Genomic DNA, 25,141 nt, shown 5'->3' with positions numbered 1-25,141 from the left:
AGGTTTTCCTCGTAACAGACACTTTATTAACTGTAGTGCAGGGCACTGGCTCCCCTACCAAAAATGTTTGGGTTACCAGTTTTGACACACATAAACATTTTCTGATTTTTACATGCATTCTGCGCTCTTACCGTTTTCATTAACGTCTGTATTGAAGTTTATATTACCAACCAGTAGATCACAGTAAAACATACCCAAACAAAATATATGTGTGTTGGCAATAATTCAATTGTTTGCAACTCGCTTCCAATGTCTGGACATCTCCATCACTTAGGTATTTATGGTGACAAAGTAATTTTTCCCTCTCATTTATTTTAGTCCTAATTTTAATATAGTTCAAAATGAATAAAAAAAAAAATAATCTAATATACATATACCCAATAAACTGAGGGGCAAATGTATTATTAGTCTGTTTATTAATTGTGACTTATTGGGTAAACGTGACTTTGGAGTTGAACTGTGGACGAAAAAGTGAGTTACAGGTAGAGTTACAGTCATATCTGTGTTCTTTAAGAAGAGGAGAAAGAGTAGTTTTCAATCATCCAATGTCCATCAGGCTTTCAGCTCATCATGACACTGTGGGTCTGCACATGGCCTTCTGGCAAATAGACAAAAAAAGATTGAGAAAGAAATTGTGCAATGCCGTTCATAAAGATAATCAAAGGGAGCCTGGTTACATACAAGAAAAACATGACCTCAGATTTCAACCTTCCAAACTGGTACTGCTGCTGTTCTCTTACAGCAAGTTCACTTTTGGTCAGAATTCATCAATTTTAATTACTGTGTTTTTTCAGTTCAGTTTTAAATCCTGGGCAGTAATCAACAAGACAGAAACTAGTGCTGTAGTAGTACTAATAAAAATACTTTTCAAATACGAACAGCTTGTCACAAATGTTTTATAACAAGCAATTTTCTAAAAATGCAAACAAAATTAATTTTACATGAACGTCAAAAAATAAACAATTTTTAATGGACAGCATGAAAATGTAAGTGCCAGCTAAAGAAAAGAACAGAAAAACAGTTTACAAGCCACTAGAATCATCCATATTACAACATGGTGGTTAAGACTCCCATAATTGCTCCCAATACCAGGGTATGATACCCCCCCACTCTAACCAGCAGGGAGGGCTATGGGGGAAACTTTTACATGGAAGGCTGGATTTCTGCCCGTCTTTTTGAATACTATACAGTCCTTCTCTAAAATCACAGCTTGAATTACTCAAAATATTGACTTGAAGTTCTTTGTAGTAACTCATCTCTAACCGTTTTTGAAAATTTAGTGTGGCCTGATGCATTAGAAAAATTTTTAGGTATTTGGTGACTTGACAACCGGGTACCTAGAATCCGAGGAAAACAACTATAACCTATAACTTGCAAAGATCAGGCACCCAGACCTATGCATTAATTCAATAAAACAATTAAATGGAAGCTCACCATATCACCGGATCTTTATAACCGTGACACAAGTTGATACATTATAATATCTATTTTTCGTCCCAATTTTTTTTTTTTTTTTTTACATTATCCTAACTCCACAGAAACCTAATTCAGTGTCAGAAGCCATTGCAAATATGCACAGGACAACTGAATGGGGGGGGGGGAATCAGAATAAAGAGTAAAACAGGCAGAACAATTCATAATATGTCTAGTAACTACTTTTTCACAATACTTGAAGAAACTAACTGAATTTATTTAAAAGTAAACAAATTCGACCAGCAGCAATCAATACACTAGTTAGAGCTAAAGTGTCACTCTTTAATGGTCAGCCATGGAGTTTTCTATCAGGATTTTATTTCAGCACAAGTAACAAAAGTACTGCTTAATACTGAGCCAAATTCATTATCAGACTTGGAAAGGGGTTTTTCTGGTGAGCAGAGGTAACTTAATCTTATTAAAGTAGATCCTGTCAATGGATATGACAAAGGTTCTGAGGTAGACACTTTCCCAGTTAACTGCAGAAAAAAAAAATGTAATTAAGGGAAAATCTTCCCTTTAACTTCCTGTAAGCCCTTGCATTTATAAACAGAGAGGTTGACAAGGCTGCTTCTCTGTCCACAAGCCTGGTTAACCTGTAATTAACCAGATTCAGAAGCAAAAAAATTAATAAATGAACCTACAAACACCAGACTTGATGAGATGAGCACTTAGAAAATATTACTGTAACAGCAAAAAGTAATTTAATGCTTAATCAAATGTGATATTGGCATTAACAACGTATTATGATCAAATGTGCACAGAATAAATAAGACGTATAGCCTGTTCAACATACCCTGTTACCTAATGTGCCTACATAAGTCTCACCAAAGTTCAAGTCTTGTGGCACGTTTTAGAAATTAGCATTACCCTTATATATTTATCAAACAGCATCTCAACATTGTTTCTTTCCACAAGTGGGTATAAAGTACAGTAACAATGAGGATATAAACACTTTATTTGCTCTTAGTATGACTTTGAGGGAACAAACAGCATTATTACAAATTTGACAATTCTCAGGATAATGGACTGAAAGCACTACAACTACAAGCTACTTGGAGAAATATATTAATGAAAAATTTGCTGAGACACTTTAATGGAAAGCAACTCATCCATTAGCTTCACCCATTTCTACAGACATTATTGATACTTCAGCAATTCGAGTTGAATCATTTCTGTACGGAAATAACTACAAAATCCTGTTACTGACTTGAATCTCCAACCTGGTCAGAGTTAAAATTTCTTACCTGCTGAGCCACTGGACTGCCTGCATAGTCACGGCTCCAATTAAACCTAAACCTCTTCTATGCAGCTTAAATAATCACTGAACTGAACATTTCTTAATCAATCAATCAACCAATCAATCAAAAGACAGACAATGATAAGTACACAGCATACAATAAAATGATACATGTAGCAATGTCCTCCTCAATTTGAGTCTTTTTGTGCTTGGTTTATTGCATCTGACTAGTTTATCCCTGGAGCACTGGTGCAAAAATCTGTATGCTCATGCAATAGAAACACTTCTACTAACAGGCCACCAACCACCCGTGAGCAGTCTTGCCTCTCAGATGAATGCAAAATACAAATGGCACAATTCGGTGAATGTGGTGTACAGTGAGGTTGGTGGCAAGGTGGCAGGTCCATGCTAAAACATTAGGCACCACCCTGTTTTGTGGCTTCCTCAGCCTGCAAACTGCTGAAAGAAGGCCAGTTTCACCCTCTCAATGTGGCTGCACAACTTTACAGCTGGACCTAACTTCAGCTCCAAACACTCCTGTACAGTGGGCAGCGTCAGCAGCAGCAGAGCCTGGCCGTCAATCTCCTGGTTACACAAACACAAACCCCGGTTATAGGGAGAAAGACCATGACCACAACCAATTCAGAAGTGAAGTCACTGATGGTTACAAACAGTGAGAGACACAGTGTCAGTTACCAGCACAGCTATAGGGCATGCATACATATTCAATCATAGGTACAGAGGTTTAAAAATTAGCACTCTGTGAATTTCTGTTTTGATACCTGGTCCAGGAAGATGCGTGCCAGGGGGGCACAGTCAGTGCCCCGGATGAAGCGCACCACATCCGCCACGCTCCACTCCAGAGGACTGCTCTCCAAGCAGAGCTTGTGTGATGCCTCCAGTCGGGGGCCCTGACACAGCAACAGAGGCTCAGTCGTATTTGACAAAGGTGCAACAGGGTCAAATTACAGCGAGATATCACTGCCCCACAAGGAAGCCTTAGAACAGTGCCCTGTGGATGCACAGCACCACACAACCACAGACACAATTAACTACACTCCTCATAACTAAAAAAAAACACAGCTCAGACCAAACACATATTTTGTATAAACAAACATTTTGTTATGTATTCATTTAGTGGACAATTTTCTCCAGTACGACTTTCAATGTTAAATTACTTACAATTATTTACTCATTAATAGCCTATAGCTGCAAAATTCTTACTTGATCAAGGGTACTACAGCAGGAGGTAAGATTTCAGTGTGAGTCCCTAGAGAGCAAGACAGAAACTCTAACCAATATGCTACCCACTAGCCTGATGTACTTGTCAGGAAAAATGGAGAGAAAACAGTGCATTGTGGGTACACATGTATTACCTTTGGCAAAGGGGGACAGTTCTCATCGTCAGAGTAGGACAGGGAGTGGGCCTTGCGATGACAATGGGAAGAGGCAAGACTCTCAGTAACAGAGGGAGAAGATGACTCAGCCTTCTGCTCTGAGATCTCGGAATCCTCAATGAGCTCGTCATGCAGTTCAGAGCTAGAATCCTCACTCAGGGAATTCTCATCCAGGTCTTCTTCCTCACCACTCCCCTGTGGAATGTGATGTAGAAGGAATCTCAGAATTTTACATTTACACTTTACACACTGAGCAGACATGTCCCCCCTAATACTTATGGACATGTCTAGAACAATATTCCTCTGTGGAAATATTTTATAAGGCCGAGTACATATGCATTTATCACACCTTTGGGGGACATTTTGTTGGCAGTGTTTTCCAAAAAAAAAAGAACGTAAGTTAAAAACTAATTAAAAACTAATCTTAAGGGCACAGTACCTGTGGGGAACCCGCAGGTGTACTATCCAGTGAATTGGATGATCGTTTCTTCTTGTGGACAAAGAAGTGCTTCCTCTTCTTCCTCCTCCTCCTTCCTGGTCTCTTCATTCTACCTTCCAGATTAGTGTGACCTCCTGGAGGGCGTCCCACTCTCTTGCTCTTTTTCTTACCATAATAATGAGCTACAGAGTGTACAAATACATACAGACACATTATCACAATGCAGAAGACTGAAAGCTAATGAAAAACACTTCAAAATAAATACTGTATACCCATAAATGACCTCACAGAAAAGAAACAGATTACTCTGAAATAAATCAACCCCTCCAGGCTGAACACAACCAACAGTAAAAAGTAACAGTGGAAGGAAAAGACAGGTGACAGAACTCTTCCCTACACAACTTCTCTTCAGCCAAGGCGCAATGTAACAGACGGAATGTGTACAAAAGAGGAAAAGATGAGAACAAGGTCAAAGACACTCACTATATTTGGTCTTGGTGAGCACGGCACAATTCTCAGAGCAGCGCTCTAGGACCATACGTGGACCAAAAAGGTTGGGGCAGCATTCCAGTTTGACGCAGGTCCTCCTGCAGAACTCGGCCACCTGGTCGGCTGTGCGTGCAACCCCCACTGTTGCCCGGTAGCTTTTGCCCTTGTACCTGCAAGACATCAGAAGCTCATGTGAGAACAACAAAAAGAAAAGAAGAGGGTACTTGAGAGGACTACCAATCATAAATACCATGAAAAACACTCAAACTTATTTTTGTGTAAGAGATTTATAATGCAAACAGATATCATTGACAGTAAAGCATGTCACTGCAACTTCTAAGTTAATGTGGGTCAGTTATAACAAAAAAGTGAGCAATATCTGTGAAAAGAATTTTACTTGAAAGAAACCTGAACTTCAACTAGAGTTTCAAAAGACTAGTCCACGGGCCCAGAGCTCTGCAGACTTTAAAGAAGAGGTTCTCAATCTTGGTCTTCCTAAACACATATGTATACTGATTTTTCTTGAGGCCCATTTCTCTATTGTTTGACTGAACACACAAAAAGACTACACCCATGTTGACCCAAAGGATTTTCTGACCCTTAACAACTCATGCTCTGCAAACAAGTATAATTAAAGAAAAACTAACAAAAGGAACTGAGTTGCAAACCCCGATGTTAAAGAGTACATTTTAATTAGCTCATAACTGAAACTTGAAATTTCAGAACAGGTGACACACTTTCAATTTATATTAAAAAGGAAGCAATGACTAAGATTTCAGACTGTGCAAAAATGTGCAAACCCTGCAACCTCCTTCACTAAAAGCACAGTAGAATCCACAGAGGTCCTCTCACTTGGCCTTGAGGGTCTCTTTATGGTCTTGCCAGCGTGCTTCCTCATCCACCTGCAGTTCCCTCAGGACACGGCTGGGCTTGTAGGCTGCATTGATCAGGAGTGTGAGAACCTTGGGGGGGCAGATAATGGTGGCACTTTGGAATAAGCACTGAGGCATAGCCAGAAAGGTCAGGTATATGGTAAGGCCTCCTTGACCAAGGCTTTGCCCACCTCTTTTAGTACCAAAACACAGCTCCCTGGCCCCACGCACTGTGGTAGTTCGGCAATGCGGCCCTTGTTCAAGTAGGGCCCGGAGAAGCAGCGGTGGTTGAAGTAGATCTTTGGGCAAGAGTACTTTCCATTGCACTGTCCTGCTGGCACAAAAAAGCCAACTGCCCTGACTACAAACACATAAATATGAATACGATTTGGCGAGTATGGAAAAGATAGGATATTGCAATTCTAACCATTTTCCAACTGGCTGTTAACTTGCTGCTTCAATGTATTTTGAGGCGTAGCTTTAGGCAGGTCTTTCCTACTCGGTGAAAAAGAAACATGTCAGTCAAGACTGGCTTGGACTGAACACTAAGGTATGCACTCCCTTCAGTCTCTGCAATACTCACTGTTTCTCTGGCTGAACAACGGCAACCTTTCTTTGCTGTGAGACTGGAAAGTAGAAAGCATTCATTAACCATAATGCCTTGCAGTACAGCAGTGCCAAACCACTTCCAAAAGACTTGCAGTTCCTCCAATTTACTAAGAATGCACTCAAAACTAGAAGAAAGAAGCCTGCAGAGGAACAGGTTCTTAGACACTTTCAAGGTTTCTACTGGTGAACTTTGAATTTCTTCCTTTGAGATCTGGACACATTAGTAAATGGAAAAGAGACAGAGAAATTGAAGCAGATAACTGTTAAAGTACAGGAGAGTGTCAGGAACAGGGTGGATAAACATATAGTTTTGTGCCATACCTTTGGGTTTGTGATTATGCTGAAGAGGGTAACCATTAGTCTCACACCAGCTGACTGGGAAGATTTCCATGGAGTCAACATGGAGAATCAGCTCTGGGACAATTTGCTTGAGCCCTAGATGCAGAGGTGGTATACACCCAGCACAGGGTAAAGAGAAAGGGAACAATTATAAGACAACAAGATGAACATGCACCATAGCAACAACTTTCGTATGATGCTTTGAGTTTGTCCATCTTAAAGCACCATAACGATGGTGCAGCAAATAATGCTGATGCCTCACAATGCCAAAGCTGCATGTTCGAGCATAGGTTTCAACCTGTGTGAAGGTGTGTGTAGTTTGCATGTTCACAATCCAAAAACATACACAAAAGGGGAATGGTAAACCACTTCCACTTTCTGTTACCATGAAAACCATGCAAGTGGTTGATATGAACTGAATTCGACTCAGCAATTACCCCACCTTATATGTGACCTATATCTGAAACGAATGTGAATTAGGATTAAAATATTCTTATGCTATACCTATTTTAACAATTGTAAGAAGGACTCCAAAAAAATTCTGAAAAATCTTGTTTGCAAAACAATACCACAACTGTGGCTGCTACAGGAACAGTGAATTCCCAGCCAGATTATACACACACACACAAACACACATTTTCAGAACCACTTGTCCCATACGGGGTCGCGGGGAACCGGAGCCTACCCGGCAACACAGGGCGAAAGGCCGGAGGGGAAGGGGACACACCCAGGACGGGACGCCAGTCCGTCGCAAGGCACCCCAAAAGCGGGACTCGAACCCCAGACCCACCGGAGAGTAGAACTGCAGTCCAACCCACTGCGCCACCGCATCCCCCAGCCAGATTATATATACAGTTAAAATTTTCAGAGGACCTACAGTGGGACTCCTTTTAATTGCAAGAACCCAAATATTGCTTTCTTACCTTCCAGGCGTAGCCAGATGTATTGGCCTCTGACCTTGGTGACAGTTGCCACGTGGATGTCTGCAGGGGACAATGGGTTTACTGCTTCCAGCTTCATAGACTCCTTGAAGCTGTGGTCTGTGTTCACCTGAAAAGAAAAAAAAAAAAAAAACAAAAGGGAGAAATAGAGATACATACCTATATAATAAAGACTGAGTGAGTGAAATTCAGTAAAAAGTAAATTCAAATTTGCATTTTTCCATTAAACATAGTTAAAATACTTAAAAAAATAATAAATCTAAAGCAACACCTACTGGTCACCAAGCACCCACATTTAAATACACAACACCAGGACAGTGTTCTAATATCTATTATCACTACTGCATACTACTAAGAAATGTAATTTACAGGCTCTTAGTTGGATATCAGTCCATTAAAAAGGCTGTTACACTCAATCTTTCATTCAGACTCACCTCTGGAAAGCAGTGCTGAGGTGCTGCATCTGCCCCGCACTGTTTCAGGTAGTTAGCCCAGTCAAAGTCCTGTCCTTGGTATCCTTTAAACACACCAGCACAGTGGGTCCACAGATAGTAGAAAAAAGGACTGATATGATGACTACCAACAATTACCACACAAATCATGGGAGCTGTGCTGTTCTGTGCCAAACCACTGACCAGGAGGAGGGCTGAGCTGTACCCCATTCTTGAGGCTCCACTGTACAGGCAGGATGCCCAGGCTGTCTCGGTTACACAGGAAGGAGGAACCACACCCCCTACCCCCCCTCAAGTCATCAAACTCCACCAGAAACTCCATCTCATTGAAGACCTAGACAAAGAGAGATGAGGAAGCTTCTCAGCAGTATCTCATTTGTTAGAGCATCCATTTGGGATATATGGACCTCTTATCACTGTATGTCATTAACACACATTTTGAAAGTTGACAGCAGAAGTCTCATTCTTGTAGATGAAGCCACACGACCCTGTCTGGCTAGTCTATTCCAGCCATGGCAGTGAGCTGGCATGCCTGCTGTGGGAGTGCTGATCTAGGGTGTTACCTTAATGACAGTGGCAGGACTAATGCTGAAAGGGGATGCTGGATCCACAGCTTCAAGCTTCATCCCTTCCGTGAAACAGTGGGACGAAGTGGCCATTTTGTCCTTGACAGAGACAGAGGCTTGCTGCATGAGGTCTATGCAACTCAACATATTATACCCTGGTAATCATCTTACGTTATTGTCCCACCTGACTGTTCTCCAGAAACTACTTCAGTGAGAGACCTTCACTTTATTTTTACCTCGCATATAAATGAAACCTGTGTCATTTTATAGAGAGACAGTTAAAATGACAGTAATACTTAATTACTAGTTCACGTTCAGTGACAGTCCATCTATCCATCATCAATACCTGTTGTCCACTGTATAGTTTTGGCTAGAGACACACTATTAATAGGATACACCAAACAACTAAATGTACCTTGAACTTGAAATCTGCAGCCACTGTTCCATCAAGCATCTGGGAGTTGATTCTTTGCCGGACCTCATCCCACTCTGTCTGGGAGCGCAAGGCATGGATCGCTGAAATGTGATATTACAGGTGTAATAGTTAACAGATTTAATAATTAATTAATAAAAAAATAATTTGATACGGAACAGACCAACAATAACTTTGCTTTGTGTGACATCAAGCGGTAACCCATAATTTTTTGCAGGAGGAGGTGTTCCACCCCCTCCTCTTTCTTTTCTCACTGCTCATGACTTTGATTTATTTTTCAGACAAAGTCAACAACGAAATCACGGACAAGTTCACGGCATCTCCCTGGCCTGTTCGCGCTGGACTTCCCTGGAAAGGCATGCTCTCTGAATTCAAGCCACTCTCAGTATCTAAAGTCTCCGACCTCCTGATGTCACACAAACCCACCACCTGTTCGCTTGATCCGATCCCACCCTCACTCCTACAGACCATCTCCCCGCAACTCTCCACCTCCATCGCTAAGATCATCAACTCCTCGCTCTCCTCTGCCTGCTTCCCATATGCCTTCAAAGCTGCTCTCATTTCACCTCTGGTAAGGAAACCTGGCAGTGTCTGATTCTCTCCAGTAGGCCAGAGTGGCCTCCCTTTCCTCGGTCCTCACCCTCTTCGATGTGCATTCTCTAGCATTAGATGCTGTCAATCACCACATTCTACTCTCCTCGCTTAGTCAGCTTGGATCAAAGGAACGGCACTAAGATGGTTTGAGTCCTACCTATCAGACAAATCCTATCAAGTGGTCTGGCGGGGCTCCCGTTTTTCTCCTCTGCCTCTCTCAACCAGTGTCCCGGAGGGCTCAGTACTGGGTCCTCTTCTCTTCTCAATCTACACCTCCTCCCTCGGCCCTGTCATAGCCTCCCATGGATTCAAATACCACTGCTACACTGATGATACCCAGCTCTTACTCTCCTTTCCACCCGGACCATCAGACATTTTTGTGCGCATCGCTGCCTGCCTGTCAGACATCTCTGCACGGATGTCTGATCACCACCTAGAACTCAACCGCTCCAAAACAGAGATCCGACACCTCCCAGCTAACCTGTCGTCTTGTCATGATCTCTCGATCAAACTGGACAACTCATTTATTTGCCGACCTCCCCGGCTAAGAGTCTGGAAGTGATGACTGATCAAGTTTATCTTTCTCTCAGCACATCGAAGCCACAACCCAGTCCTGCCGATACATCCTGCAAAACATCCACAGGATCCGTCCTTACCTCACAACAGACTCTGCCCAACTACTTGTCCAGGCCATGGTAACTTCCCATCTGGACTACTGCAACTCTCTCCTGTTGGCCTTCCTGCTACTGCCATCAAACCTCTACAGCTGATGCAGAATGCTGCTGCTGTCCGAGTTTTGTTTAACTTGCTGAAGTGTTCGCATGTATCTCCTCTACTTGTTTCTCTGCACTGGCTTTCCATAGCTGCCAAGATCAATTTTAAGACCCTGGTTATGGCTTACACAAGCATCAATGGAACTGCTCCTCGGCTATCTACAGGACTTGATCATTTGCTACACGCCACCCAGACCGCTATGCTCTTCTACATCTGCCCGCCTGGTGGTCCCACACATGAAAGGTAAAGCACAGAGGTTCTTGCTCCTGGCTCCGTTGTGGTGGAACGACCTCCCCCTCTCACTCAGAACTGTTGAATCTTAGGCCACATTTAAAAAGGGTCTTAAGACTCATCTCTTCCGGACCCACGTCGCCCATGATCTCTTAAGTTCACGTAAAATATAAATGTTCATGATCATGCTAGGATCAGTCCTTTACAGAGCCACTCCTGCAATGCAACGTAAATGTTTATATGTATCTCCAAAAAAAAAACTACTAGGAAGGTGATTAGAAATTGGCGATATTCTTGTAAAGTTTCATGCAGCTTCTTGTGTAATGAACGTTGGTACATATGGTGAAGGGAACAAACTAACTGTACTTAAGAATCACACATCTGCAGCTATTTCTCTTTTTCCTAAGGTAATGGACGACACATTGTATTTTCTATGAGATGTACGTCACTTTGGAGAAAAGCATCCGTAAAATTAATACATTTAAATGTAAATGTAGTACTAATAACAGCACAACTACATTTGTGGTCATTCACACTGTTAGAAAACACTACTTCACCACTAATACTGACCAGCAGGGGGAAGGAGCGTGCAACCATGCTCCTTCGCCCAGCCCAAAGGATGAACTAGTGGATGGAGGTAAAAGAGCCACAGACTGCACTGTGCCAGAGCTAGTCCCTCGGTGCCAGTGTAGCGAAGATGTAGCCGCCCCCCTACATTCTCCTCGATCACTGCCACCCAGGCAGCTCTCGCATCCCCTCGGTCTTGCAGCTCCACACTGGTTCCTGGAGCCAGCAGATCCAGGGGGTTCTTCCCTCGGTGAGGCTGAAACAACAGTTAGGAAGAACAGAGCTCTACTATACATATTCCAAACATACACCTCCTGTCTGTAAATCCAATAACAATAACTGTAAACCTAACTCCAATGCTTAATGAGCTGCCATACACCTTCAGTACTCCGCTGACACTACAGGCAATCAACCTAGTCACTCACCCCCTTGAGCAGATTTCCAGGTACACTGCAAGACTCAAAAAGGGTTTTCTCTAGGAGAGCCTCCCAGTCCTCATGCTTCTCGCGGACACCTGAAGCCAAAAGGGTCACGATGGGGCTACTGCGGATACATTTAACATCTTGAATTTTTGCTGATCTACAAATTTTACACATGCTGATTTTGTAAGAAGTGACAGAACTTGCAAACATATGGCCCTCAAAACAGAAGGGTAGCGAGCATAAGCACCCCCTTGCATAATGACTATAACTCATACATTCAGTTTCAAAAGTTGCTTTTCCTGCAGGTTCGCACTAAGCAAGAGCTTATCCTACAATTGTTGGGTACACACTGGAGGGGATGCCAGTCCATCACAGAGCAGCCACAGACACAGTCACTCACCCGCTCAGACAATTTTAGGTGACTGCAATTCTTTCCTGTAAATCTGATAAGGTGAAATGCATATAAAATATGATGTCATTGTAGCATTGTAATATACATGGTAAAATTCACCTTCTGGTGGTTTCATTGTCCTCCCTTGCTGCCGGCTCCAGCCTATGGGATGAAGGTCAGCTGTCATTATGTCACACCAGAAGTCTGCGCGGCGATCATCCTGGAAGCCCTCATAGCGCAGAAGCAGCAGCTGGCCACAAGTGGTGATGATGGTGGCAACCCAGTAGGTATCTGGCTGATCCCGCAGAGGCACTTCCAGCTTCATTCCTGGGGAGAGGCCAGTTTGTAGACTCTGGTCCACCTGTAAAAGACAGTGTGAACCTCATTTCCAAATACCATTACAATACTGCTCCAAAAAACAGCAGGGTACAGTCATGGGCAAGTTTTAATTTAGTTTATTGTTATACCAATGCAACCCCAATTTTAAAAAAGTGAGGACAGCATGGAAAATGCTAATAAAAACAAAAAGGAATGATTTGTAAATTTACTTTGACTTGTATTCAAATAAAAACAGTATAAAGACAAAGTATTTCATGTTTTACCTAATCAACTGCATTGTTTATTCTGAAATGGATGCCTGCAACACACTCAAAAAAAAGGGGACAGCTGAGTGTTACATCACTGTGTAACATCACCATGTCTTTTAATAACACTTATTAAGCATCTGGGCACTGAAGACACCAGTTGGTGAAGTTTAGGAAGCGGAATTTTCCTCTTTCGTACATTATGCAGGTCTTCAGCTGCACAATTGTATGGGCCTCGGTTGCCATATTTTGCACTTCATAATGCACCACACATTCTCAATCAGACACAGGTCAGGGCTGCAGGGAGGCCAATCAGATTGCTGATCTGATTTGCTGAGATGTACGTCGCTTTGGACAAAAGTGTCTGCTAAATGAATAAATGTAAATGTAAATCTGGTACCTGCACTCTCTGTTTACACAGCCATGCACTTGTAATCCAGGCAGAATATGGTTTGTCACCGTCCTGCTGGAAAGTGCAGGGATATCCCAGGAAAAGAGAGCCTTTCGGTGGCAGCACATGTTGCTCCAAAATTTGTACATATCATTTTGCATTAATAGTGCCCTCACAGATGTGGAAGTTACCTATCCCGTGGGCATTGACACACCCCCACACCATGACAGACACTGGCTTTTGGACCTGATGCCGATAACAGCTGGGATGGTCCTTTTCCTCTTTGTTCCGGAGAACACAATGACTGTTTTTTCCAAAAACTATTTGAAATGTTCATTCGTGTAATCACAAAACATGACTCCACTGCGCTACTGTTCATCTCTGTCCATGAAGACAGCAGGTAGCATAGTGATTAGAGCTACTGTCTTTGCATCCAAAGGTTTCAGGTTTGATCCTCACCTCTGGCTGTAGTACCCTTGAGCAAGGTACTTACCCTAAAATTGTTCCAATAAAATTACCCAGCTGTATAAATGAGTAAATAACTGTAAGCTTGTAACTGGAATAATTATAACCTTAACACTGTAAGTTACTTTGGTGAAAAGTCTCAGCTAAATTAATAAATGTAAATCTCAGATAAGACCAATCCCAGAGACGTTAGTGGCACCTTTGGACAGTGTTGATGTATGGCTTCTGCTCTGCACAGTAAAGCCTTAACTTGCATCTGTGCATGCAGTGGCAAATGGTATTGACTGACAAGGGTTAACCAAAGTATTCCTATGCCCATGTCATGATATCCATGACAGTTTTTAAGAGAGTGATGTCTGAGGGATTGGAGATCTTGCACACTCAGAAGTGGCTTTTGACCTTGCCCTTTAAGCACAGAGATTTGACTGTATTCCTTGAATCTTTTCATAATATTGTGCACTGTAGAGGGTGAAATGCCCAAAAACCTACTGATCTGTCTTTGGGTAACACTGTTCGCAAAGTGCTGACTGTTTGCTGACGCATCTGTTCACAAATTAGCCATATTTGACCCATCCTTGCTCTTGAAGGTTTAGGCCTTTTTTGGAGGCTCCTTATTTACTGCAATACAATTGCTTCACCTGTTTAACATCACCCATTTCACATTACCTTGTTATTTCAACTTGTCACATCATTATTAGTTCTGAACTACTTTGCAAACTACTTTATCCCAACTTCTTTGGAACGACTGTAATGTAAATGTTTAATGAAAAGAAAAAAATTAAAAACTGTCAATTATTTGGATAAACCTTTGTTCAGCTACTCCTGCTATGTACATTGGTTCATATGGTGGAAAGTAAAGAACTAACTCTGCTTCAGAACCACGTGTCTGCATCTAAGTCTCTCTTTCTGCCACACGTATTTTCTCCGAGATGTATGTAACTGTGGAGAAAAGCTTCTGCTAAATGAATAAATGTAAATGTGCTGCAGGCATCAATTTCAGAATAAATGTGTATCTTCAAAAGCAATGCAGCTGATTAGGTAGAACATGAAATACCTTGTCTTCATACTGTTTCTGTTTTAAAAACAAGTCAAAATAAATTTAAAAAGCACTTCTTTTTGTTTTTATTAGCATTTTCCATACTGTTCCAACCTTTTTAGAATTGGGGTTGTACGTTTATACATGTTGAAACAGTATTTTTATAATGAGTATTGCGTGCTACAATAAATATATACAGAATGGGATTTAGGCCCAAATGATATGGGTGGGCCACATAGAGTCTGGTGTTTACTACTCCTTTTCACAATATTTTAATTTCTGGAATTGTACTGGGAGGTCCAAGCAAAAAAAAGAAGTGGCTAACATTGCAAATACAACACAATAAAAGTAAATGTACAAAACACCAAACTCACATGCTTGAAGGCATGGTGGGGCACGGCTGATGCCCCATTTTCTTCCAGATAGTCCTCCCAGCTGAAGTCGGAGTCATCATGCGCAGAAGCCTCATCTGAAGTACACACTAACTTTTAACTCATTGGACTCCCTTACACTGTATGCCAATCACACATAAAAACCCCCATCCCACAACAACCGCAATGGCAAACCCAAGGCATATCCTATACAACATTTCACATCAACATTCTCTATAAAACTTAACACATATTCAATAACATGACAATCACACAAGCCTTCAGCACAGCAACACTAATTTCAAATGCAAAACATAGAAATATAGGTTTAATTCACCTGACTCCAACGGATTATGATCCATGGTGATACCACTTGTTGGATACTTCACAATGGTTCCCACAATATGTTAAACAACCACTGGTAGGAGGAGGATAGTAAAACTCAGTAATTCTGAATAGGACATCATACAACCAAAGACTCACACTCAAAATTAATGGATCCCCATCCTCCTGTTAGCCAATTTTGTTCATTTTTAATTCAATAAAATAAAAAGAAATGTGAATTTTTCTACCTGTAACACTAATACCTGGGTAGTTTCTCAATGTACTTGTTAATGAAGAATTTAAGAGAAGAAAACTGGAATATTTTCAAAAAATCGGATTTATACAAAAACTGGTCTGGTGTCAAAAGGAAAAGGCCTCCTTGGCAAAGATAAAACCATATAAGAAGGCCTACTTAACCCAAATGCAATGTAGAGGAAATCCAATGCCTGACACCTGGCAACTGTGCAGCATGAGCGCAAGACAAAATCCCCCTTAGGACAATACCCTCTTTGGAAAAATAATTAACGAAATTGTTATTTTTCTGATTACCTGTAGTTCATGAAAACTTCTCTGAATTGTAAAAGACTACATTTACTATATAATGAGACTGCAATAAGGAAGGCATGATAAGTATTATATTGTAGCATACATTAATACTTGCATTGTAAATTTACAGCTCACTATTTTAGAACATAAAATTATTTGTACAGCCATAAAAAAGCATAATTAAAAGATCATATCATAAATCTTTGAAAAATAAAAAAGCAATACTGAAAATATCACCGGGTTTATTTAAATTTCAGTTACTACCACCCGATGCTGTGTACAACGCCATTCAGAAATGAACCAACACAGAAAAAGATAATATTTTCTAGGATTATTTCCGTATTAAATTACTAAATTTATATTTTTTTTTCCAGTTATAATGGTATTAAATGGCAATTAAAAACAGGGGCTTTTGTCATTTTTTTTTATTTAATTAAGAAGGTTTTGTCTTACTTTGTGTTTCAGAAAAGGGGGTTTGTCCAAGGGATTTCGTCTGGACCCCGTGCAGCATGATACCCAGATTATCTTGGCTCTCCTTCTGAGCAAAAGGTCAGAGTTTGTCAAATCAAGCCTCTTTGCACACATCACCTACTCACCCAGCCTCATACACACCCTTTACCCCCTCCGATACACTGTGCTCTTATAACGAACTCTGAAATTTAGCTTCTTCAGCAGAACATGTACAAAATTTCATATCCCAATACACACGGTGGCTGAAGCCGCTTGTCCCGAGCGGGGTCGCGGCAAGCCAGAGCCTAACCCGGCAACACAGGGGATAAAGCTGGAGGGGGAGGGGACGCACCTAGGACAGGACGCTAGTCCATCACAAGGCACCCTAAGTGGGACTCAAACCCCAGAAGCACCAGAAAGCAGGACCCAATCCCAATACAACAATGTGAAATCAAATAAACAACCTTAAAGACAAGGTTGTACAAATAACATTAGTTTAATGTAAACTACTACAAATACAGTAGAGAAGAAAGTTGCATATGGGGAGGAGTCCCATGACAACCAGCTAACTTCACAGTATTGAAGCCTTGCTCACCAGTAGCTCTAAACTAGAATGGTGTTCCAGCGACTAAAGGGACAGCAGAGAACAACATGGAGGAAGCGTCATCACACCAAAAGAGGAAGAAGGTGAGCAAAGTTAAAATTCCTATGGTATGTGTGAGGTCCCTAATTTGAATGTGTACGAGCTTGCACCAACGGATATCAACGTGCACTTCTAAAATAGTCAGAACAGAGAAGCACCACCCCAGTGTTGACACTGAAATGGGAAGACCCCAGCATTCTGACCAGGAACTGGAATTTGACACTATCAACCACCACTCCCCAAACCACACAAATATTAAGGACTATTCCTTGTTTAGCTTTTTGTCCAAGACAGCTTTCAACAGTAGGTTGGCGCAATTATGTAAACCATTTACATATCTGGGTAGTTTTAATACAGAAATTTAACACTGTGATCAAAGCTACTGCAGCAGGAGGGGATTTGAACCAGGGAGCTTTCAAAACAGCTAATATAACATACTTTACCTGCATGCACCTTAACTCATTCAAAGACAGTCGGTGCAGACTTTGCAACATGAGTTTTTATATATTTTAAGTTTCAGTACTAATAAAGTCTCATACAAACCACTTACAAACTATACATAAATTTTCAGGTAGCATTCAATGCTTACCCAGATATAATCCACATGCATTACAACCTGAACACAAGATATGACAATCTATGCAGCATTATTCGTCCCCACAGGGCAGTCAACTAAAGTCAAAACACACTGATTCTCCATTGAGGCAAGCTGTCAACTTGTCTTTGTGAGTACTGATATCTTCATCAATTCAGCAATGGGTGTCATGCAGCTCTCCACTGGCAGCCCATTAGGCATTCCACCCTCCCGACACAGAAAGAGCGAGGGGCTCAGACACCTCTGCAGGGTTTCATTGTGTGTAAAGCCACACCGTCAAAAGGCCTACTCCGTGCTTGGAGGGCAAAAACCAGCTGCTCCACAATACAAAGAGAGACAGCTATTGTGGGAATTATTCAGCTACATCGCTCTCAGAATTCTAAAATGTTACAAAAAACAATACACTGATGAAATAAATCTCAACAGTGGAACTTAACAATATGTGCTCACTACAACAACTGAAAAAATATAATTACAATGGGTGCTGGATCTTCCAAAAACAAGTGGAACAAAGCAGGTCAGCACTTACAGTTGTACACAAATTTATCATGATAAGAGAATCTAATATGGGGTGTGTTTTGGCCTAAAGCCGTCATCATTACATGGGGCATTGGAAAAATGTAACATAGGGAACACACACACACACATTTTCTGAACCGCTTGTCCTACACAGGGTCGCGGGGAACCGGAGCCTACCCGGCAACACAGGGCGTAAGGCCGGAGGGGGAGGGGACACACCCAGGACGGGACGCCAGTCCGCCACAAGGCACCCCAAGCGGGACTTGAACCCCAGACCCACCAGAGAGCAGGACCCGGTCCAACCCACTGCGTCACCGCATCACCGCGCCCCCCTCATAGGGAACACAAAATGTCATATTACTCCAAAGGCCTTATGGTTCATGGGTGTTGAAACATCACAGGAGAGGCCGTGACAAAGGCCGACATCTTCCAAACAGACAAATGGTATAGTTGAATGTTGAGTACAGTATCCGCTTTTGATATGAATGATGATTAGTCCTTTATATTCTTTGTAATTAGTACTTTTTTATTAACACTTTATGCTTTCCTTGTCTGTTTTTCTTTGATTTTATGTGATTCATGCCTAATGTTTTTGGGAACATTGTATCTCTATACTACCAACTAATACCATAGTTACTTTCACGTCATATGTGAAGCAGTTTGTTTTGTGTCTGTTTTCCAAATTCAACTTAATATACTTTATTGGTATGAGAAATTGTATACATGTGTATTTCCAAAATATTAGCAAAACAAATTTATGAGCAATATGTTGTAATGAGAATGAATTAATTAATTTTCACGTTTGGAAAAAATCGAAATTCAACAAATTAAAACCAGTATCCACAACAACACATAATAATGTGAATGCAGACACACTTCCATCAGTTTGTGACAGGCGTGTACATATAGCGTTAACACTTTCACACACTTTCTTCTTTCCCACTGGAAATCTGCCACAGTGTTTATGAATATGAGGAAGTATCTCTGATTTCTATGCATCTGTTACAGCTGGTTAGGAAGTGAGCCTCTGTCTCTACTGCCCTTTGGTTGTAGTGGGGGCATAACTGCTCTCTCCTAGGTAACCAGGTCTACCTGTCTCTATGGCCAGATTGTGCTCACTGAGTCTGTACTTTGCCTAGGTTCTAACCAGTCTGTCATTGCTTCCCTCTGTTAGGTACTGTGCCACACTGCATAGTCTGTTCAGAGCCAAAAAGCACTGCACTTTACTTGGGGCTTTTCTTGTCTTTGCCAATGCTTTGTTTAATAATCTTGTAAGGTCAGATTCTCTGAGCTGGGCTCTCACTGTCCCTGGACAGGCTGTTGTCGGGACTCTCAGATTGGCTCAGTCTGCTGAGCCCTATGACCAGTTGGTTGAGGGGACTCATCACTTCCCAAATCCTGGCTTTTCACAGCTTTAAAGTGATAAGAGCTGGAGTCATTGGTCTTTAGGTGATCCCAGATTTTAACAGTCCTTTTTTGTATTTTGACCACTAAGGGATATTGGCCTAATTCCACCCTGCATGCACTGTTAGGTGCTTCTCTTTGAGCCCTGAGGGCAGTTTTTACAATCTCTGCATGCAGTATTTCAACTGGATTTTTGTTCCTTTTTTGAAATTCCTGACTGATGAGTGGAATATTTTAATCCAAATTCAAACTCAGTGTTCAGTGACTTTTTAAATGGTATAAAAACCTCACTTTCTCTTTATTCACAGACAAAGTTGAAATTTCCAGTGCAATTGATTTTCAACCCTACATACATATGGTTTCTCGCTTGTTCAATTTTTGTCATGTCCAGGGCTAAACTGCATTTTCTTCCCTGACATCTGTGTCCACTCTGGAATACTTTTGTTTTCTGTGGGTTGATGGTTAGGGCCCAAGTTTGACAGTACTCATGTACCAGATCACGGTTGTACTGTATACCCTCTTTTATTGGATACAGCAGCACTAGGTTATCTGTAAAGAATAAACATTTGATTTCTAAATAAAGGCAGCAATAGGGGAACTGGTAACACAGTGGTTAAAGCTGGTGCTTTTTGACCCAATGGTCATAGGTTTAAATCCCATCTCCAGCTGTAGTTCCATTGATGAAGGTACCTACCCTAAATTGTAGTATGAATTCAAGCAGCATGGTAGCACAGTGAGTAGAACTGCTGTCTCACAGTGCCTGAGTGGTGTGAGAGAATGTGGGTTTGATCCCTGCTCAGTCTGTGTGGAGTCTGCAAGTTCTCCTTGTGTCTGTGTAGGTTTCCTCCCAAAGATGTGCTGTTCAGGTTCCCTCACAGTGTGTGAGTGACACACAGAGAGGGTATGTTTTGCTGATGTATGGATGAGTGACCCATTGTAAGTAGTGTATCTAGCAGTGTAAGTCACCTTGGTGAATAAGGTGTGTGGGCCAGTAACACCACATAATATCCATTGTAAGTTGCTTTAGTGAAGAGTCTAAGTGAATAAATGTAAATTACCCAGCTGTATAAATGGGTAAACAGCTGTAGTTTGCTTAAAATTGTAAGTTGTTTTGGACAAAAGTGACAGCTAAATCAAATAATATAAATGCAGAGTTTTCTAGTACCTTTGCTAATTATTAATGTACATGGCAAAGAGGAATGGTGAGACTGAAAAGCCCTGCCTCACACTCGTCATGGGTGAAGAATTCTGTTTAGTCTCCAATTTTAACTATGCATGTGCTGCTTTCATACAGCTATTTGCTGGTGTATGTTTTTCCCCCTACACCACTTCTGCTAAGTTTGTAGAATAATTCATCATGCCCGATTGAATCAATTGCTTGCTGAAAATCTATGGAGCATGCAAAAATGTTGCTTTTATTTTTGTGTATGTGTTTGTCAGTTAGGTTATGTATGGCAAAAATATGATCTCATGTTCTACAATTTGGTATGAACCCAATCTGACTTTTGCTCAAGACATTGCTTTGGGTAAGGATGTTTATGAGTTTCATGTTTATAATGCTGTGTAACATTTTCCTGAAATTACTGCTCACGCACATGCCCTGGTAGCTATTTGGGCCCAATTTGTCTGCACTTTTAATATGGGAGTGATAAGTCCTTCATTCCAAATGTCAAGGAAGTGTCGGACACTCAGAATCAAGTTAAACAGCTTTAGGATGGCCAGTCGAAACTTGTCATCTATGTGTTTAAGCATCTCATTTAAGATGGTGTCTGGTCCAGTTGAATTTTTGGATTAGATGGCTGAAAGTTTGTCAGTCAACTCTTTTTGTGTAATTGGGTATTCATTAATTATAATTTCCATTCTGTTTAGGTTTTTGTATATCTTACTTTGGGTTCATAGATTATCTGGAGTACAATTTTTTTATTTAAAATGATTTCTTCAGATATCTCCATTTTGGATGGTCAGGTCATTGTGTTGTTTACCATGTGGGGAGTTCTAGCCCTCCCAGAAATTGTGAGAATTTACTGATTCAATTTGCTTTTAGCTGGCTTTGGGAATACTGTTGTTTTTTTCTTTCTGAGTGTATTCTTGCATTATCAAATGCTTTTACAATAGCTAATTGGCAGTTCCTGGTTATCTGGCTGCCTGTATTCTTGTTTGATAACATTCTGACATTTTTTCCCTCAAATTTTTGCTATATAAATCAAACCATTTTTAATTTTCTGTTTTCTTGGGGTTTTTGAACGACTTTAAATTTATCAATGCCAAATGGTTGAAAATCTCGCTGATATTATCTATAGCATGGTTCGCTGATTCTCTAATGTGAGGACAGGCATTAGCCAGGAAGTTATCTGAATTATTTAGGAAATGTCTGGGTCTGGGGTTCAGAAATTGCTGTCAGTAATTTGACTGAGATCTGACAGAGGTGTTAGTGTTTTGACTGTGAATGCACTTAAAGAAAAGGGTCCAGATCTGTGATCATACAGTCCACTGTACTGCAGCCAAGAAGTGAACAGTAAGTCTTTTCCCTCACTTTAAAGGGTGAGTGGTAAAAAGGACAAGAACAGTAAGAAAGATTTTTAACAAGCAAACATAGTCCTCAGCACCTTTAAACAAGGTACATGTCCTGCTCATACACATATGGCTCCAATCCTTCTCCACCCTAAAGCTTAGCACCACTGTGGAACACACATGTATAGAGAGAGTACTCCAAGTGGCACGAAAAGAAGATTTCAATGTGAAGCTACAAATGCAGAAAGGACCCAACAATATTAATATTAATTTATTTACCTGGCACCTTTGTTTAAATCTATTTACATTGTTATGTTTGTACAGTAAGCTACTTAAAATTATTTACCTATTCACATACAGGCAGAATGTCGCGTAATGGTTAGAGTTGTTGCCTTTGGATCTGAAGGTTGTCAGTTTGCCTTCTACCTACCGCTTGTAGGTGTTTTACCTGAAATTGCTCCACTAAAAATTACCCAGCAGCATAAATGTGTAAATCACTGTAAGGTGTCCTGGAGAAAGGTGTCAACTAAATGCATAAATATAATGTAGGTTGGTATTTCTTACTGTACAAATTCTGGGTAAGTACCTTGCTCTAGGGCAATACTGTAGGAACGGACACTCAGACGAGGATCTTGCCTCTAATTACTATGCCACCTACTGCCCCCATCATCAGTTTTCAGTGTATTTTTTCCCCATTCAGCAAGATTTTGCTGTGAACTCCAGTATATGCCAGAACAGAAACTGCAGTACCAACCTTCACCTAAAGTTCACATGAACAAACAGGAAGTGGAACTGTTTCCCGTGACTGACAGTGGCTGCCTGTTAAAACACACCAAAACACAGACCAGCAAACATAGTTTCAACATTCCTCTTTAACACATCCACACACATTAACCGGATACTTTCATGAAAGGCCAGAGTCCTGAAAATATTCTTTATCTGAGGAAAACAGAAGATGACAATAAGGAAACACTAAACACAGCAATGGTCTCTTTCTCCAGTGAGAAAGAAAACGCCCATGAAAACTGTGACCAGAAGACATCAAATCTGACATAAAGAAGCCCAGGCAGCACATTTATAAGTTCACCTCAATAAAGTAGTAATTAGCAAATGATGGACATAAAACAGGATTCTCTGTGGGCACCTTTGTCCAGAAGCAACAATGTTTCTTTCTGATGGGATATTTTAATATTTTACACCAGCTGCCTAACAACCTCTCTGTCCTGAGTACAATGGCTAATCATTTCAGACCCCCCATCCCTCCCCGGAAATGATTAGCCATTGTACTCGGGGCAGTTCTAGAAATGTGGAGGAACACATCAGTATTGCCAGAACACTGTGTGTTACATAGCATGTTCACAAAGCCCTGGCACCATCACTGTAAACAAGGTACTACGGTAAACCCATCGGGCTACACATTCACGTGGGCTACCGACAGCCTCCTGTCGCCTAAAGCACAGGTCAGGTGTCGCGACCGGCCGACCACGCGCTCTGTGTACGTCACTGCAGAGCACGGGCCGACCACTCGTTCCCGCACGAGCCCAACGGGGGGAGTGGTGGGGTCACTTTTCTCCAGGAATACAGTCGCTGACGAGATCAGCGTCTGGCAGGCACAGCGACTCCACCGTGTTGTAATTGAAACGACTAACTTGCGCTGCATCAGACTGCCTAGTTTTCCGCCGGCCCGGTGCACACTGTGACTGTTTCTTACTAAAGTTTATTGAAATGTGTCTCGTGTTCTTTTACTTTTCTAGCAACTTGCTCAAACTATCGCTCTTAGACTAGTCCGCGGAGAACCTGACAGAACGGGGCCGAACCCAATTCTAATTTGGCGTCCTTCCAAAAACGTGTACTGTACGTTTTTTCTCTCTCAGTCTCAGATCAAGCCAGAAAAAGCAGGACATGATTTCCGTCACTACTTCGCTTCGTTATGAATTATTGTCACTCACCCATTTGCATTCTCGGTCTGCCGATCGATCCGCTCCTCGGAAGGTCAGCTCTGCCGGGCGCCCATTAGTCAGCGACCGTTACTCTGGCGGCAGCCCGCCGCCTCGCACTTGTTGTTTACCTCGTGCCGAGAGCACGAGGAGCTGCGCGCGACGAGGAGGGAGGGCACGGCGATCGCTGTGACTCCCGCCCAACCCGCATCTATAACAACGCAAATAATATTAACTCACGAAAAGAAACATTTTTTGACGCCATTTTGTAACCACAACTGAAAAATGCTAGCAGTTTTATGCTGTCTGTAAATCGAGTATCAATACAGAATATTTAAACTGCAGGGGAGGGAAACGTCGTCCAGTTACGAGTAAACTTAAGACGTACATTTTTAGTTATCATCAATGCCACTAACAACACCACGCAGTTTTTTAAGTGAATCACTGAATGTGTAACGTAAATGAGAAAATGTTGTTGCCAAATTTAAGAAATTCTCTGCAACGTTGACGAGCTGTTTAATTAGCACTAAGTCTTAAGTTACAGTAAGTTACACTTTCGGTCTGTATTTTCCAACACGCTTCAGCGACTTACAACATTCCAGATATTTACACTTACAGACCCTTCATTATACTGTAGCGTTATTAACGCGGGACCCACGCGTATAATTATGCCGGTCAACTTAACTGAAAACCAAAACGTGGACACTCACACTGACTCCGCAGCATCAAACTCGAAGAGAAAATCATCATGCATTGCTTTACCATTCAAGTTCCTACATTTCCTTGCAAATAATTTGGATAAAAAGATCGCAAGGGGGAGTATGTATAAAAATGTGCAATATGTGTTCCTGAGCTCCTGTGACCAAGTTAAGGAAACGTCGGATGGAAATAAGACTGATTCCGAATGAACCCGAACCCCGCAGCTTCTTCAGCACTGGGGAAAAAAGGCGGAAACGATACCAAAATAGAAACAAAAATGTTCATTAGTCATGTCACTTCCTAGTTTACGTGAGAAATTTTTGCCAAATTGGAATCTCACCCGATATGAGTTGAATAAAGTTGATTTTAGATGCCTCAGCTCCGCTCGGCTCGTCGCTCATAACCTAATTCCAATATGGCACAGGCGCCTCTGCGCA

General features: G+C 41.5%; 1 protein-coding gene across 4 annotated transcripts; it reads right to left on the bottom strand.

The window, feature by feature from the left end:
• Positions 1 to 997: 997 nt before the first annotated feature.
• LOC108923436 (scm-like with four MBT domains protein 1) lies at positions 998 to 25,141 on the bottom strand. 4 transcript variants are annotated; one of them, XM_018734174.2, is made up of 22 exons: positions 25,045 to 25,141; positions 24,018 to 24,216; positions 15,414 to 15,494; positions 15,080 to 15,174; positions 12,350 to 12,590; positions 11,842 to 11,930; positions 11,420 to 11,672; positions 9,233 to 9,333; positions 8,815 to 8,916; positions 8,435 to 8,585; positions 8,234 to 8,316; positions 7,782 to 7,908; positions 6,841 to 6,954; positions 6,494 to 6,536; positions 6,338 to 6,405; positions 6,102 to 6,271; positions 5,891 to 6,000; positions 5,033 to 5,208; positions 4,550 to 4,731; positions 4,090 to 4,305; positions 3,496 to 3,624; positions 998 to 3,298 (listed from the first exon to the last, which is right to left on the bottom strand). In XM_018734174.2, exons 3-22 carry the CDS (start codon positions 15,436 to 15,438, stop codon positions 3,158 to 3,160), a joined length of 2,616 nt encoding a protein of 871 aa, XP_018589690.1. In that variant the 5' UTR covers positions 15,439 to 15,494; positions 24,018 to 24,216; positions 25,045 to 25,141; the 3' UTR covers positions 998 to 3,157. The 4 variants fall into 4 exon arrangements, with proteins under 4 accessions (XP_018589690.1, XP_018589692.1, XP_018589693.1 ...); XM_018734176.2 differs by having other exon boundaries at positions 6,102 to 6,244; XM_018734177.2 differs by having other exon boundaries at positions 6,102 to 6,241.

The sequence above is a fragment of the Scleropages formosus genome, chromosome 22 (assembly GCF_900964775.1).
Source record: "Scleropages formosus chromosome 22, fSclFor1.1, whole genome shotgun sequence".
NCBI classification, from domain to species: domain Eukaryota; kingdom Metazoa; phylum Chordata; class Actinopteri; order Osteoglossiformes; family Osteoglossidae; genus Scleropages; species Scleropages formosus.
Note: the sequence above shows the minus strand (reverse complement) of the source record. Positions and strands in the feature narration are given on the sequence as shown.